The sequence below is a fragment of the Nylanderia fulva genome, unplaced genomic scaffold, assembly GCF_048542155.1.
Source record: "Nylanderia fulva isolate GAGA-0341 unplaced genomic scaffold, ASM4854215v1 Scaffold107, whole genome shotgun sequence".
NCBI classification, from domain to species: Eukaryota; Metazoa; Arthropoda; class Insecta; order Hymenoptera; family Formicidae; genus Nylanderia; species Nylanderia fulva.
Genome location: NW_028189269.1, coordinates 227,081 through 244,459, shown reverse-complemented (window position 1 = coordinate 244,459; position 17,379 = coordinate 227,081). Strand labels below are relative to the sequence as shown.

The window sequence follows — 17,379 nt, the reverse complement described above, 5'->3', positions numbered from 1 at the left end:
ATTAAAAATGACATTTTTTAAAAATTATTTTTTATAGATGTTTATTTTATATATATAAATGTATATATATTTATTTTAAAAAATATATAAAGTATGTATTTAAAAATTTTTAAATATCTATACACGTCGCACGCACACGCATTCACACACGCACACACACGCACGCACGCACGCACGCACGCACGCACGCACGCACACATGCGACAAGAATGTATGCACGCATGCACACACACACGCGCACATAAATAAACATTTACTCAAGTATTTTCAGTTGCATAATAGCTCTGATAATACTGTTGCATCAGTCATTTAAAAAAACCGGCTCATAGAGTTAATTTTTTTAAATCGTGCCTGATACTTTTGATCAGCATCACATAAACATTTCTGCAAAGTTTTAGTTAATTTTACCGAAACCCAATTTGCACAAAGAAATGGCGAAGTCCTTTCACATGGGTTGAAACATTGAAAACCGAGTACAATAAAAGTATTAATAATGTTTATTTATTATATTACTTTATACTTGTCGCACATTATATTATTATCATTGACATTTCTTTTTAATTCTTATTAAAAATTAATTTATATTCAATGTATAATTATAATTAAAACTTATTGTAATTTTATATATATATAATTTATTTCATACACTCTTTCCCTTACATTATTTTTAATTTGTGTTTTGTACTGTCAATTTTGTTTTTACATATTAATACCTCATCAAATTTGATTAAAACACATTTCTGCAAATCGGGCAAGTAGATTTTTGACTTGTATTGAACCATTTATACTGAAATATAAAAAGTATATAATATTACTATTACATAATACATATAATATTATATATTCCTTAAATTAATAATATATGCTTACCAAACAAAGAGTATGAAATTTCTTACGACAAGTGTGGCATGATAGTTTTGGTATTTGATATGTGTTAATATGAAAAATACTAAAGCATATGTAACACTCTTCAACACCAGCAAATTTCTTATCCAAATTGTGTTTCCACATTATAAGACCATCCCAAACCGAACCATTCTATAAAAAAAAAATATTTCAATGTTACCTCTCTGTTGTAGATTTTATTTTTATTGAAAAGAAAATAGCACGTGTGGAAAAAAATATGTGAATACAATTAGAATACACACACACACATTCATATACATGATGTCCCATAGAAAAACTGCTGAAACTAATCAGCTGTCATTTTTTAATGCATGAAGTTATTGAGAAAACTTATGATGAAAAAAAGAAAATTCTACAGTTTTCCTCATTCTATTCTTTTACGAAAACTCGTCAAAATTTTTCTAACATATCATTTTTAATATTATTAACGATTTTTTAAATAGCTGTTATTAAATCTGGCACTGTTGAAAATATTTATCATTAGTTTATGTGATTTTATGTGATTATTAGCACTTTTTCCATTACTTTTTATTAATAAAATAAACTGGTACACAAATTTGGTACAACTAATACAAAAATTGTACAGAGTGTTTCATATAAAAGTTACAAATTGCTTTCTCCGCTATTATTAGAGATATTAACTTGAATTTTTTTTAATTAAGTAGATAAAGGTGTCTGAAAATTTGATAAGATTTGGATAAAAAAATGTTCAAAGATTTTAAATTTACTGATATATTTATGAAAAATATTATAAATGACCCATAAATGTAACCAAACGATTCAAAACTTGGTGCTTTTAGAAGAAGGATTGGAGTATACATTCTGTATAATTGAGATGCACGTTGACGCACGCACGCACGCACACACAGATGTGATTTCAAATATCAATGCGACATTCTTTAATAGAATTGCAGCGGCTCGAGAATTGATAAAAGTGGTAGATATACATTTTAAATCTCACAATTTATTGTTAAAAAAACAGATGTTAATCAAAATTAACATAACTCAACAAAAAATTATCATATCGAGTTCTATTAAACCGCAAGTTTGAACTTTCATGCATTTTTTATACCGTTGAGCTACGTTAACTGATTTACTTCGTGCAATTGAGAAAAGTGAACCTTCTATTAATCAGTTTTGCAGGTTCTCATTTCGTCATCTGCCATTGCAAAACTAGTCATTCCATGTAATCAATATTAAATTTTTTTTAAACAAGACTTCAAGCTTTATACATTTTTTAAACACCTCGATATCTTAATTATTATGTGTTATGTATTATAGGATATCACATTTTAACTCTCAGACTCAAATTTCTCAAAGATTTCCATCGAAAAATATTTTATACAAAAGTTGTAGAATTTCGAAATTCTCGTCATTTTTTTATAAGTATGGTTTTATTCCAGATGGAAGCATTTTTTAGATGTCGAGATTATCATTATTTTTTTACAGAATCACTGATTTTTTTACATAAATAGATTATATAATCATAATATTTAATGTAAAAAATTTTTGTAGTCGAAATAGTCGAAAAATGAATAGTATACGAGATATTTGGTTTCATCCTGATTCAATATTTGTCATAAAATATGAAACCCCCCCCCCCCCACACACACACACACACACCCCACATCTCATAATATATTCATTTTTCGATCATCTTACTTTAATAATTTTTTGTATAAAATAATGAGATAAAATTAATTCGTATAAGAAAATTATAATCTTGTGGTTAAAACTTTATAATTTACAATGTGCAACTGGATACTTTTTTTAAATAACTATATTTCATTAATTAAAGTATCTGAGCAAATGAGTGGATGGAATCGGTATCAGTGTAAGATGATTTATTTATTTATGTCTCTAATGTCTCGTAATGGAAGCATCATCTGATTATGTCATGCAGCGAACTCATCGCGAGTGATGTCATCGCGCGAAAAAATATGATAATACTTTCGTTACTGATAAGAGACGTAAAATAAGCTATCTTACATGTTTACGAATGCTGGCCTATCACTTGCCACCGTGCAGATTAATTATATTAATATTATTTTATTTTTTTTATATTAATATTATATTAAATTATTTTGTAATTATTTAAATTATTTAGATTATTAGAGAACTGTATTTATTAAAAAACTTGTACAAAAAATTGTTGAAATTTTCTTTGTAACAACGATAAAACAATTTAAGGCAATGCCGGATGTCTGTTTTATCGATCGGATGATTATAGATCTTTCTGCACCGAAAACTTTTTATTAGTTAAATAAAATAATAAATGCTTTTCCACAATTAAAGTACGTACAGAAACAAAGTGGAAACCTACCGATTTTATGTTAAAAATAAGAATAAATTTAAAAACTATTTCTTTATCGACTTCTGTCGTCAGGTCGAAAAAATAATTGTTTAATATAAAAGTTCTGCTGTTTGTACGTACAAAATAAGATAGGTTTCGACTAGAAATTGAATGAAAAAGTATTAGTAAACTTTTAGATATAAGTTTAGAAGTCTAATAAATAAGAAAACGGTGCAGAAATTTTTCACGCATGTGTTGTATACGTGCATATGTTAGATATGTGTGGTGCTAACCTATCATGTGTATATGTGTATACGTGCATATGTTTAGATGTGTAGTGCTAACCTATCGGAGTTCGGTCGTCACTCTGGCATCCCCTTATAAATACTAAATATCTGTCGTCGTTTTGCTTTTTATGTATAATGCTATATACATATATGATATTGCCTTTCAAATTAAAAGACATAACATCTTATTTGTTGGAATTAACATATTTTAAAATTTCATTCAATTACATAATGGAGAATTACATAATGGCAACAGATAAACTTCACATTCAAATACATCCTTCACATGCAAATGAATTTATTCTTTTCTTAATATTATATTGTATGATATAATATAATATTGCATATTAATTTAAACAGGATGATTTTGATAAGTGATTATGAACAGAGCTCTTCAAAAGTGCGATGATGACTTTGCTCTGTCATTTATATATATAAAGTCGTTGACTCTAACGCAAAAGAAATTTGCAAAAAAATTCAAAAGGAAGAAATCTGAAAGGAATATGTCACAACTGTCCGGAATCGATTTGATTCCCTTTCAAATATATTGTATGTTAAACACAAAAACCGAAAAGACACGTATTTTTTTTGTGTGGATTTTAAAGTTCAAGAGATGCATCCCTTTGAAAGTTTTTCTTTCAGAATAAAATATCATTGAAACTATACAAGATAGAAAAAACAAAAGTTTAATCGCTTGAAGAGTACTTTAAAATTATAAAAAAGTTTTATTTTTATTTTTTTCCAAAAAAACTTCACCACCTAACTTTATTTTTAAAATAAATAATCGGATTCTTCATGTTGCCAATCGATAATTAAAAGGATAAATAATTTTTAAACAACCAATACTGGCTAATAAATATTTAATAATTACCACAACGTGCATAACATGTTCACGGTTTTAATTATTTTGTACACTTGATAAGGACCAAAACCCATGGTCGAAACGATATGGTGATTATTAAATATTTATTAGCCAGTATTGGTCGTATTTAAAAATTATTTATCCTTTTATTTTTTAAATTTTATAATTTTATCTGTATGTATGTATAATACATGGTTGCACAGCGGATCCTGATATCGATAATGGAGAAGGTTCTGTAAAATTATTTAATTAATATTTTTTGTTTCATGCTTAGCTATTATTCCAGGATCAACGACGACTTTTTTAATTTGCAAGGGGAGGAAGTTTTAACCCCCCTCCCTTCCCTCCCATCCGGATCCTCTAGTGCATGATTGAATTTGAAAAAAGTAAACTTTTAATACAATGACAAAAAATTATAAAATTTTGAAAAAAAGTGGTGGGATTTTTTTGAACAAAAATAAAAGTAAAGAATTATTTCTTATAACTTTAAAGTACTCTTTAAACGATTAAACTTACATATAACATTTTTTTCTATCTCTTATAGATTCAATGATATTAGACAACACAACGCGCGCTTCGCGCGCACCATTGGTATTATTTTTCTTTTTATTTTATAATTATCAAATTGTTATCTTCGCGATCACAATTGCTTGATATTTTTAATTTAACAACAAAGTGACTCGAGATCAACAATCAGCACCGCAGAAAAGCGGCAACAATACTTGCGAGAATGCCCTTTTTAAAAAGGGACAATTTTAATTCCAGAATTTCTATTATGTATTATATAATTTTAATTCGTCAAATTTTTATTATGTACATACTTTTAATTCGCCGAATTAATATTACAAACATAATTTTAATTTGCCAAATTCATATTACAAACATTTTAATTCGTCAAACTATTATGTACATAAATTTAATTCGCCGAATTTCTGTTATATGTATACAGTATACATAATTTTAATTCACCGAATTTTCATTAGGTACATAATATTAATTTTCCGAATTTCTATTATATACATAATTTTAATTCCCGAAATTCGACTATGTATATATGTACAGGGTGTCCGGTAACTAACGGACCAATGATTAAGGGCAGATTCTCTGGCCAATTTAGAGACGATTTTTCCTTAGCAAAAATGTTGAGAAGTCAATAATTTTTGAGTTATAAGCGATTGAAAAAATAGGTTTTTTAAAAACTAAACGTTTTGGAGTTAAAAATCTAACATAATTACATTCTTCAGTAAATTTCAGGTAGAGTTTACTATAATTAAATTTTAATTTAAGGCTTAGTTATAAAGATACATAATGACAAATATTGGAAAGTTGTAAAAAATGATGACCTTTTTCGACATTTTCGCTGAGGAAAAATCGTTCCCAAATTGACCAAAGAATCCATTTGTAATCGTTGGTCCGTTAGTTACCGGACACTTTGTATAATAATCAAATATGTCAAGACCGCCAAAAGAATTAAAAATAAAAAATAAAACACAATCTTCTCAACCGTACTGGCAAATATTTAATTTATTGATAATAATCACTACGTTTCGACCATAGTTTTTGGTCCTTTTCAAGTGAATTGCGAACAATAATTATATTCCTAAGATGTCGAAGAGAGAGCATAGTGTCAAGTTGAACACACGTCTAATACATTGAACAGATTTAAACTAACTTATTATCAATAAATTATTTGCCAGTACGGTTGAGAAGAGATTGTGTTTTATTTTTTATGTATATATAATTTTAATTCGTCGAATTTTTGTTATAAACATTATTATTATGTACATAAATTTAATCACTGAATTCATATTCCAGATAGCATTATGTCCAAAATTAGTGTACAAGACTTTAAAATGCTTTTAAGATGTCTTTGAGATATCATCACAATATTTCTTAAAGATGTTTTCAAGATTTCGTAATAATGTCTTATGCACCAATTTTGGACATGGTGTCATCTGGGATTACGAACATAATATTTACCAAATTTTCTTTATATTATGTATATAATATGAATTTATCGAATTTCTATTATGTATATAATTTCAATTCGCCAAATTTTTATTATGTATATAACAAAAATACAGGAATTAAAATTATGTACGTAGTAGAAATTCGGAAAATTAAAATTATATACATAATATAAATTCGAAAATTAATATTATGTACATAATAAATACTCGATGAATTAAAATCATGTACATAATAGAAATTCGATGATTTAAAATTATGTACATGTAATAAAAATTCGGGAATTAGTATTATGTACGTAATAGAAATTCGATGAATTAAAATTATGTATATAATAGATATTCGGTGAAATAAAATTATATACATCACAGAAATTCAATAAATTAAAATTATACATAATAGAAATTCGGAAAATTAAGATAATATATACATAATAGAAATTTGCAACATCTCAAATCACAAGAAAATTAACAAGAGCTTCTATCTCCGAAATCAAATAAAAAATTAAAAAAATATATATATAATTTTTAATATATTTTATATAAGAATAAAATTTGATTTTGCTTTTGCATTCATAGTAATCTCTTCCTTTTTAAATTAAACAAGTATATATGTGCGTGTATATATATAATAGGATGAGCCTCTCTTAAGATCCAGCTGTAACTTCAGTTTAGATTTAGAAGACAGGAAGAAACACTTGAAATAAAAGAATTGTGTATCGAGAGGAATATTTTGTGAAGATGAACATTTTTTTCCAGATGGAAATACTTAGAAGATTTAATTCCTTCGCCTATCAACGAGGAATTATGCTAAAGGTTTTTTTTTTTTGAACGACTTGTACAAAATTGTGTTAGAACATTTACTGTATTGGCGATATTTGAGTTTCGAATTGACATAGCTTTCTTTATTTAAATATTTTCAATACCATACCATATGTTTTTATATCATAATTTTATATCATGTTTTAATGTTAGGTTTTTATTAATTTTTTAAACTTTGTATTGAAAAAGACCTTAGTGAGGTCGAAACGTTTACACACTAATCATACATGCGAAGGATATTAATAATAAAGAAAAGATTTTTGTATTTACACCTAATTTCTGCTCGTTTGTTGGCCTATTAATTTCCTTTTATTAATTTTAAATTTATGCGAGCCTTTATTTTCTAAATATTTAAAGATCATCCTTATTTATATAAATATAACTGTCAAACTATTAACCTTCTCAACAGCTGCTCGATGCTATGGCTCTGAATCTAACAACGGCAAATCGAGACAACCAATCAGCATCGCGGAAAAGCGACGACAATGTCAATAACATGCCTTTTTAGAAAGGGGATTCGATCCTAAAAGAAATATATTGTTTTTTTTCAAAGGGTGCTTCACTCCTTAACCTATCTCAAATTCGCACATATAAAAAAATATCCTTTAAATATCTTTTAAATTTTTGTGTTTAACAATATATTTGAAGGAGAATAAAATCAGTTCCGGATAGTTGTGAACATGCCCCTTGTAAAATGTTGCATGAATTAAATTAAAGAAAAATTTTGAAAACTTATATTAGAATATCTGAAAATAATAATTATAATAAAAGAAAATAAAATTATTCAGATTCGTCATATATTTATCACAACTACAACATTATTTAAAAAAATAGGAAACACTCTTTTTATACCTAAAAAAAAATTAGTTTAAAATCATTGAAATTTGGAAAAAATATTGTAGACAAAAAAGTAAAAAAACATTTTGAAACTTTTCAATTTTAACGTAGAATCGGTAGTTTTAATAAAAATGTTTTTCTTCCCTGTTCTTTTTTTTTCAAAAAAGAACACATTGTATCTTAAAATTACATATTTTTGACATTCTGTAACTCGATAAAAAATTTTTCGAAAAATTCAACTTGAGTTCCATAACTTTCAAAATAATATTTTTAAAAAATGTTTCAGTGAATTTTTGACCAAGTTCACATTTTGAAACTAAACCTGTATTTCTTAAAAAATGATGTCGATACTTAGCAAAAAAGCATCGGAATCAAAAAATTAAAAAATTATTTTTAACTTAAACAACTTTAAGTCGCGCTATCAGTAATTTAAAAAAAATTTATTTTCTTTGTTTTAAAAAATACAGTTTTAGCTTCAAAATTGTGTAACTTATAATTAGTCAAAAAAATCATAGGAAAATTTAAAAAAATTTTGTGGACAAAAAGTAGTTCGAAACTTCAGTTGAAGTTTTAGAGATTTTTTTTTTATTGAAGTGCAGTGTCAAAAAATACATAATTTTAAAGAATAAAATGTATGGCTTATTAATGCAGAACAGGAAAGAAAAATTTTTGTAGCTATCGATAGGACGTCATTGAAATTTTAAGCTTAAAAATGCTTTTTTAATTTTTAATCTACGATGAGTTCTCACCAAGTTTCAGTGGTTTGAAAATAATCTAATTTTTATGAAGTGTTCCCTATTTTCTTTTTAGTAGTGTATATTTTTACGCCTTTATAACTTTATATAAAAGATATATATGGCATTGTATATACGTTATATATGTTATTATATATATTGCATTGTATATATATATATATATATATATATATATATATATATTATATACATTTATATACATAGCATCAAGTACACTATTATGTTCCTCAATAATAAATTTATTATAAATACTCACTTGATGTGTGAGAAATATAGAGAGTTGCATATGACAGTTTCTCCAGTTTGCTGTACCACCAACATGTTGTCCAGGTTCTACCTTTACTGTACCTAAAGGATGATTTGATGGTAACACTATACTTAATTCCAGTTTTGTATCATCCATTTGATACAAGGCTACTACTTCCCTTGCTGTTGCATGCACTTTTATCTGTAAAAATTTTTATGACATGAAATTATCAAATTTATATAAAATACATAAAAATGTAATTCTATAAGTAAATCTTAATGAATACCTGCATATTTTCAACATTAACTAATTTGTTATTAAGAAGTTCTTCTTGACAAAGTATAGGGCTGATATAATGACTTGTAATCTTGTCTATTATTGCACTGACTTTGCTATCAGCTGTACTCAGCCATTGTCGGACTAACACTGGTAAATATCGTAAACAGTTTGTATATAACCAACATACAATATGATCTAATCTCCATTCTGTCCAACTTTCTATTACAATAATGAAATTAATAAACCGATATGTATATTAGGGTGTAGTAAAAAAACAAAAATTGAGCAAAAAAAAAATCTTATTCATAAAACTCATTTGCTTCATATATATATATATATATATATATGAATGCTATTATATATATATATATATATATATATATATATATATATATATATGAAGCAAATTAGTTTTATGAATAAGATTTTTCTTTTTGCTTATTATTATTGTATATACATATGTAAATTTGTAATCAATATTACCTCCAAAATTAAACGATGGACTAATAGTAAATGTTTCCAGCAGTTTTACAGTTTTATTTTTACTATCCTGTAGTATTTCCACGGGCATTAATTTGAATATATTATTTAATAGACAAGGAAAAAAATCATCTCTGAAATTTATGACATTTGATTAAAATATGTACAAACATTATGTAATTTATTAGTAATAAAATTAAAATATCAGCTATATGAAAATAAATAGTGTGCATCATGAACTATACTTACTTCAATATTTCAGCATATTGATAACGTAAATCATTATGAGCATCCGCACAGATATCTAGCACAATTGTCCACACTAGCAAATATCCTAATGTGTATGTATAAGAATCTGTAAACGGTTGGATTGTGCAGCTTGTTATATCACATAATCTAAAAAATAATAATATAAGAAACATTTGATTAAAAATTATATTGGATTAAAAATAATATTATAAAGAAACTTATTAAAGAAGCTTACTTAAATTCCATAAGCATTGTATTCACAATATTCTGTGTACTTAATAGGAGTGCTTTAAATTTCATAATATTAAAATTGTTTGGCTCGAAGTTGTCAGATTCGAGAAGAACTTTGTCACACTGTACAAGTTCCGATACCATATGTTTTAATGCGTGATAAGCACCCAATTGAATATTAGGTATAGGAGATTGTAATAATTTCAGAGACAATTTTAACAGCTCGTTGAAATTAATTGTCTCGGTATGTTTGTCATACTTTTTGAATAATATATTTTTGTCAAGAATACTAATTGATTTTCCTAAATAATCCAATGGTATGATAGATTTTAAAGCAACTGTCTCTTGATTGTATAAATCCACACAAAACATCCAAATTTTGATGATATTATTATGTATAGAACTAGCAAATACATTTATCCATTCATCAAAAAGTGCAGGCGGTAATTCCAGTATTGGCTCTTGTTCATGTTTGTTCATTAAAGTTTGAACTGTGTAGTATAATTGGCACACTGCTATCATTAATGTCATTAATTTAATATCAGTATAATTATGTTGAAAATTAGTAAGTAATAACTGTTGCCATGTAGTGAGCGATATCAAAATAAAATCCCAATGTTCATATTTTAACTTCAATGGAACTTTTTGAACAAGTGCTGTAAGCAATCTTATAACTTCTAGCAGCAAACACAATTGATTCCATGAAATATCAGAAATACCGTGGCCCAGAAGTGCGATATCTTTTTTATCATATAACATAAGCTTGTCTATAATAGCAGTATAGTCTAAATTATCATTTTCAAGACATGTCTTAATTCTTGTGACAATTAGTGTATGAATATTGTTGCTATTTAATGATGGAATATTCTCTAGCATCCAATAATCCCTTAAGACTTGAATTGCTTGCACATGTGCTTCTTCATCATACTCTTCTTCATTATTTTTGCAATTTTCATAGTACTTTACAGGATTATCAGTCATTTCAAATTTAACATAATGTGCACGTATTATATATGGCAGCATATATCCATAACTCAATTGCTTTTTTTTTATATAAGATGGTACATCGCTATGGATATTTTTCCCAAAAAATTTTTTTAAATTGACAAAACTGTCTATCAATAAATCATGAAGTTTATTAATATCATTATAACGTTTAGAGGCTTTATAATGTTTAGTGTATATTTCCGCTATACTAGCCACATATATGATATTTATAAGTATCTCTGTAATTCCTGGTAAATTTATATTGTATAATTCAAAATTTTCTTTCGAATCTGAAAATCTGTCAACATTTGTAATATTAATACTTTGTAATCTTTTATATAAATTATTAAGCAAATCTGTGGTAAATAAAGTCCACAATAAACAATTTGTCATATTATCCGAAATTATATCGTTCGTTATATCAATAGCCATATAATGCTCAAAAATTTGTATCTTCTTCTCAACATTTGATATATATAAATTGCCCGTTACTACTTCACCATATATCACAATTGTAGTTACTTCTGCAATCCATAATTTTATATCAGATGTTATTAGAAATAATAGAATAGTTTCATTAATACAATGAGAGTTTGTGTTCTCATTATTAATTATAATTTCTAAAACATCAGTTGCCAAATCTACTAATATATGCTTCACGTGACATGTATTGTATATTTTGCTCCAAATAATAATTGCACATCTATCAATAAAATCGTTGAATTCCGAATCGGATAATATCTTTTTACTTCTTATAAGCCCTTCTTTCCAACTATTGCGCACAATATCAGTAGTCACGTCATCATACTCTCGAGTGCATAATTCAAAAAATGTTTCCAATATCTGTACAGCACTCGATATTATTTGCTTTTGATTCCATATTAAAGCCATTAGCCTTGTAATAAATGTAATCAAATGTAATTGTGTAGAATACGTGTCGTCCGTTCCATTTAATGAATCACAAAGAATTGAGACAATCTCGTTTGCTCCTTCTTCATTTATTAATAAATCTCCAGTTGACGAAGTTTCAAAAGCTAACAAAATCAGTTTCTGATTTTTTTCCAAATTATCATATTCGGATGAAGCAATTTCTTTAGCTACATCAATCAGTAACTTGGTTACGCTAGTTTTCATGTACCATTTCTTGATTACATGATCGTTTCTACTATTTTTCGATAAACTACAATATATTACATTCTTCAAAATTGCAATGTCATTTAACTCTATTAATGATTCAAAAATGTTATTCTTTTCCATATCATCTATATATGTAATAAAATAGAATATTAATTCAATAATTTCTTCCATTATTACCGAATTTTGCAATAACCAATGTTTCAGATTGTTATCATAAAATTTAAAGAAATCCTTATCGAACTTAAATGATTTCGAAAGTGCCTCGAATAATTCTCTACTTGCAAATTGTTTCATAAGTTTATTCAGCTGTTTGATACATTCAACAGACTGCTGATTATTAATATTATTAAAGTAAATTGTACAGAGCGCATTTACAAACTCGCAAAGTTCTACATTAAAAACTGTATCCGTATAAGTATCAACTTGTACTCTTGACTGATTTGCAATAGTACTACTTGAATCGGAAAAGTTTACTTTTAATTTTTTACGATGATCTGGTAAATTCTTTAAAATTAACAAGAATTCGATTTGAGAATCTTTTGTATCTACAGTATGTGACATTGCAATATCTCTTGGTGTATTTATGAGCTTGACAAACAACAATCTCAATTCGATCCAGAATTGCTGCATTAAAGAAATGTATGCTTTATATTCCTCATTAGTACGATTTTTACTCCAATAACGTACTAAATGTGCCACTTCGATAAAACAAAATTGTTTTACAGAAATTCTATCTATTGTACATGCTTCTATAAAGGGCATAAGTTGTTCCTTGAGAAGACGAATGCATAAGTCTACATTCTTGACATTCATGAGAATCGAATAACGCAAACATTCAACAAAAGAGGTAGATATAGCCCGCGCTTCCAAACGACTCATTTGTACACTTTTCGCCAGAAATCCTTGACGCATGTTGTCAAAGAAATTCATATACAAATTGTCGATATTGGCATTCAGTTTCGAAAATTGACTGATAAAAGGCAACAAATTCGGATAAACAGTACTGGCGCAGCATTGACCGCCGGATCGTAAAATCTGCCACAATTTCGGCAATACGAGTTTATCGATATTCACGATGAGGTACCAATCGTCGATTTTAATTATAGTTATGAGCAGAGATTCCCATACAGCCGATAAAATTCCAGGTTCGGATTCATCAAGGCTATTCATGATAATAGTCATCATCCTTTTCTTCTCATTTTGCAACAATTTCTCTGCATTTTCCATTATAGATGTCAATACATTGAAGAAAGCTATTTTTATTGGAAGAGCATCATGTTTAGCCAATTTCCAGAATTTTAAGTTGCTTAAAATTTTGTTATGTATCTCTAAAGCCTTGTCCATCTTATCAAATGACACTTTTTTAAAATAATAGTTATAACCTTGCAAATTCGCCACCAATATTCTCTGATATTTGGCTTCAATTTCCTCTTTAGTAAGAGATTTTTGCATCGATAATGTTTGAGCTGTTTGTACAGTGATATTGTTATCAATGTATGTTAAAATTTCACACTGGTAATGAACAATTGCATCAATTATCTTTTTTGATGGAAAAGTATTGTTGAAAGAATTAATAGCAGTGGAAGCTGCTGGAGGATACGTGTCATATTGAGAAATAAACCAAGGACCAATCAATTGTTTTAAATATGGTGCTATGCCTTTGCCTGTACGTTTGACAACCATTGCATGTGCCAATTGTGCAGCTTCTCTTACTCTATGATCTATATCGATGGATAAAGTACAATATAGTCGTGGCCAAAAGGACAATATAATTTCTATTGTTGATAATTCAGCATTTTGACATAAGGTTGCAAATTCTTGCAATGCCTGTACATAACATACTTATATCAGTTTACAAACTTTTTATGTAAGTTAATCAATTATAATAAAACAAAATAATTACCTTATACTTTGTCGTAGCATCTTTTTTATTCATTTTTTTTAGTATTATTTGGAAATTAGAATCCACACTGTTCATTTCTACTTCATTTGAGGAACATAAAGCTAGACCAGGTAAAACAGGAACATATCCTCCATCTTTAACAGCTGAGAAACCAACAAAATTGGGTACCGTTGTTCCCAAAAGTTCTGCACTGCGACTACTATTTGATGGCTAGAAAATAATTTTCTTGAAGTCTTTCATGAGATTTTAGATTTATACATATTTATAAATAAAAAAATAAAAAATATCATTAATGTAAAAATATAAATAGTCATAAAATAATTTGTTTATGTAATATATAACAGTTTTAATCATGACATGTCATATATCGTAATAACATACATATATCAATAATGAATAATTAAGGCGCGTTCCACTTAACGTTCGCAACGCTCACAGAATCATTTCATCCTTGTTGTTTGTCTGAAGTAAAACAAAGGCAGATAACGCCGCGAGCGTTAAATAGAACGTGCCTTTAAATGTCTAAGTTATATATCACAATCACTCCTTATACAATCATGTACAATTCATACATTTTTTTTTTTTTACACAATTTCTCTATATATAATTTATATTTACCCGTGCATTATTTTTGGTTCGTTGTGCTTGCTTATTTTTACCCATGTTAAAAATTTGATAAGATTTTTCTTGATTTTAATGACACCGGATAAATTTTTTTTCTTTTGTGCTTCCAACTTTGAGAATTTATCTCGCATACATTCTAAACTTTTTTCTTTTATTTATGCTAGATTCTTCCTCTTTTTACCGTAAAGTTATATGTTAGCTTCACAATTCTAAGTTCTTTTTTAACCAATTCCAAATACAATTAAGTCTGCTTGTTCTTATTTTATTTAAATATGATTAATATCGTGATTGAAGTATTGAGGTTAATTGTAATATCAGCCATGTTCTAAAATCACAGATTAATAGACAGATCACCAAAGGTCTGGATGAAGGAGAGACCAGCATTTCTCACTGATTTCAGCGCCATATCGTAGTAGTGGTCAATGCAGTAACTATTAATACGTTTCCAAGATAAGAGCGTCTCATGCTCATGAACTCGTCCGGCGGCATGTACGAGATTTTATCTTTTCGTAGCATTCGCGTATTTCGGAAAGGACAGAATTTTATGATGTTATAAATAAATAAAAAATTAACCTGACCTATTATAGTTATTAAATCTTTTATTAATAAATGTTTCATTAATATTATTATCTAAGTCTAAGTCGTTTAATTAATTTTTAGTTTTTTAATAATTAATTTAATTTATTCTAATCATTTTAATATGCGAAAAATACTATTATACGTTTTATAAAATTATATTTGACTTTTAATTTTAATTATTTTAGCAAAGAGTTCCGAAATCTCTTACACACATAATGGGATTTTTTTCATCCATATAATTCGCAATTAAGTATATATGTTAATTATTAATTTTAATAAAATAAAAATTAAAATTAAAGGTCAAATATAATTTTTGAACATAAATATATTAATTCATTATAAAACGTATATACCCGTGATAGTATTTTTCACGTACAAAAATAACTAGAATAAATTAAATTACTCATAAAAAAATAAAAAATTAATTAAATAATTTATATTTTATATGATAATAATATAACATTTTATAAAAAAAACAGATTCAATAAATATAAGTATATATATATAACATGTACTTATATTTATTGAATCTGTTTTTTAATAATGTTTTATTATTATCATATAAAATATAAGTTTAAATTCTTTAATTAATTTTTAATTTTTTTATGATTAATTTAATTTCATCTAATTATTTTTGTACGAGAAAAATACTATCATGGGTATACGTTTTATAATGAATTAACATATTTGTGTTCAAAAATTATATTTGACCTTTAATTTTAATTTTTATTTTATTAAAATTAATAATTAACATATATACTTAATTGCGAATTATATGGATGAAAAAAATCCCCATTATGTGTGTAAGAGATTTCAGAACTCTTTGCTAAAATAATTAAAATTAAAAGTCAAAAGTCAAATATAATTTTTGAACACTTATATTATTAAGAATATATAATTCGGCTCCCGAAATATATTAATTCATTATAAAACGTATACGTGATATTATTTTTTTTCATATAAAAATGACTAGAATAAATTAAATTAATTATTAAAAAACTAAAAAGTAATTAAATGACTTAGATTTAGATAATAATAATAATGAAACATTTTATTAAAAAAAGATTCAATAACTAGTAGGTCAGGTTATAATTTTTTATTTATTTATTTATAACATTATGAGTTATTAAGCTCATCATCTCGTTCGCTCTCTGTCTTGTTTTCATTCGGCAAGTCACAAACGATATATGATACTCGTATGTTCCTACTTCAACTCTCGAGAATCTGAAACAAACGAAACTCGTGTCCAATATATATATTATATAAAAGTGTATAGCACTCCGCTTGGCAGTTTATCCGAGGCTATAAAACAGGAAAGATCAAGGCTAGCAGAAGTAGCAGATTAAAAGTTGAGTAAGTAGTAATTAATTAATATTATATATATATTCGTATTTACGCGCGCGCGCGCGCGCGCGTGTGTGTGTGTGTGTGTGTGTGAAGAATATATATATATATATACTATAGTATATCATATATAAGTATATCGTAACCAGATTACAAAATTCGTCGTTTTATAAAATATCTAGATATTTTATTAAATGCGGCCACATTCTCAAATTATGATATATTGAAAATGAAATGTTTTTTAATCTGGCTAAGAATTTTAGTCTTTTTATAAAAAGGACTCGCTGCATTGTCAAACGCAACGATTGTTTGTACATTTATTTTAGATTCTGATGGCTAATTCACTTTAGTCATTTAATGAACGGCATAATTGATGTTATTTTTAGTATTTTTATAAAAATTTTAGTATTTTTATAAATTTTATAAATTATAGTGCTTTTTATTAACAGATTTATTACAATTGAGATTTTATGATAAGTAACATGAGTCTTTTGTTTATAAAAAATTAATAGGGATAAAACGCGTCGTTCATATTAAATGACTGAAGTGAACCAGCCAGAATTTAAAATGACGTACAAATCATTGAATTT

At 26.6% G+C, this 17,379-nt stretch overlaps 1 protein-coding gene across 3 annotated transcripts; it reads right to left on the bottom strand.

The window, feature by feature from the left end:
• Nucleotides 1–474: 474 nt before the first annotated feature.
• Nucleotides 475–15,319, bottom strand: Ltn1 (E3 ubiquitin-protein ligase listerin). 3 transcript variants are annotated; one of them, XM_029319143.2, is made up of 9 exons: nt 14,861–15,293; nt 14,243–14,452; nt 10,220–14,166; nt 9,985–10,131; nt 9,739–9,869; nt 9,263–9,474; nt 8,986–9,177; nt 871–1,038; nt 475–787 (listed from the first exon to the last, which is right to left on the bottom strand). In XM_029319143.2, the coding sequence occupies exons 1-9, from the start codon at nt 14,903–14,905 to the stop codon at nt 728–730; spliced, it is 5,112 nt and encodes a 1,703-aa protein (XP_029174976.2). In that variant the 5' UTR covers nt 14,906–15,293; the 3' UTR covers nt 475–727. The 3 variants fall into 3 exon arrangements, 2 of the variants coding, with proteins under 2 accessions (XP_029174976.2, XP_085341394.1); XR_014925285.1 differs by lacking the exon at nt 475–787 and adding an exon at nt 7,536–7,660 and having other exon boundaries at nt 984–1,038; nt 14,861–15,319; XM_085485268.1 differs by lacking the exon at nt 871–1,038 and having other exon boundaries at nt 14,861–15,316.
• Between the last annotated feature and the right edge of the window lie 2,060 nt (nt 15,320–17,379).

Bases quoted from the DNA above. Each gene is read 5' to 3' on its own strand.
- Ltn1 (XM_029319143.2), bottom strand. From the start codon at position 14,905: ATGGGTAAAAATAAGCAAGCACAACGAACCAAAAATAATGCACGG. The intron at 10,132-10,219 runs GTAAGCTTCTTT...ATTATTTTTTAG, and splicing joins ACAATGCTTATGGAATTTAA to ATTATGTGATATAACAAGCT. The intron at 9,178-9,262 runs GTATTCATTAAG...AAATTTTTACAG, and splicing joins TTAATGTTGAAAATATGCAG to ATAAAAGTGCATGCAACAGC.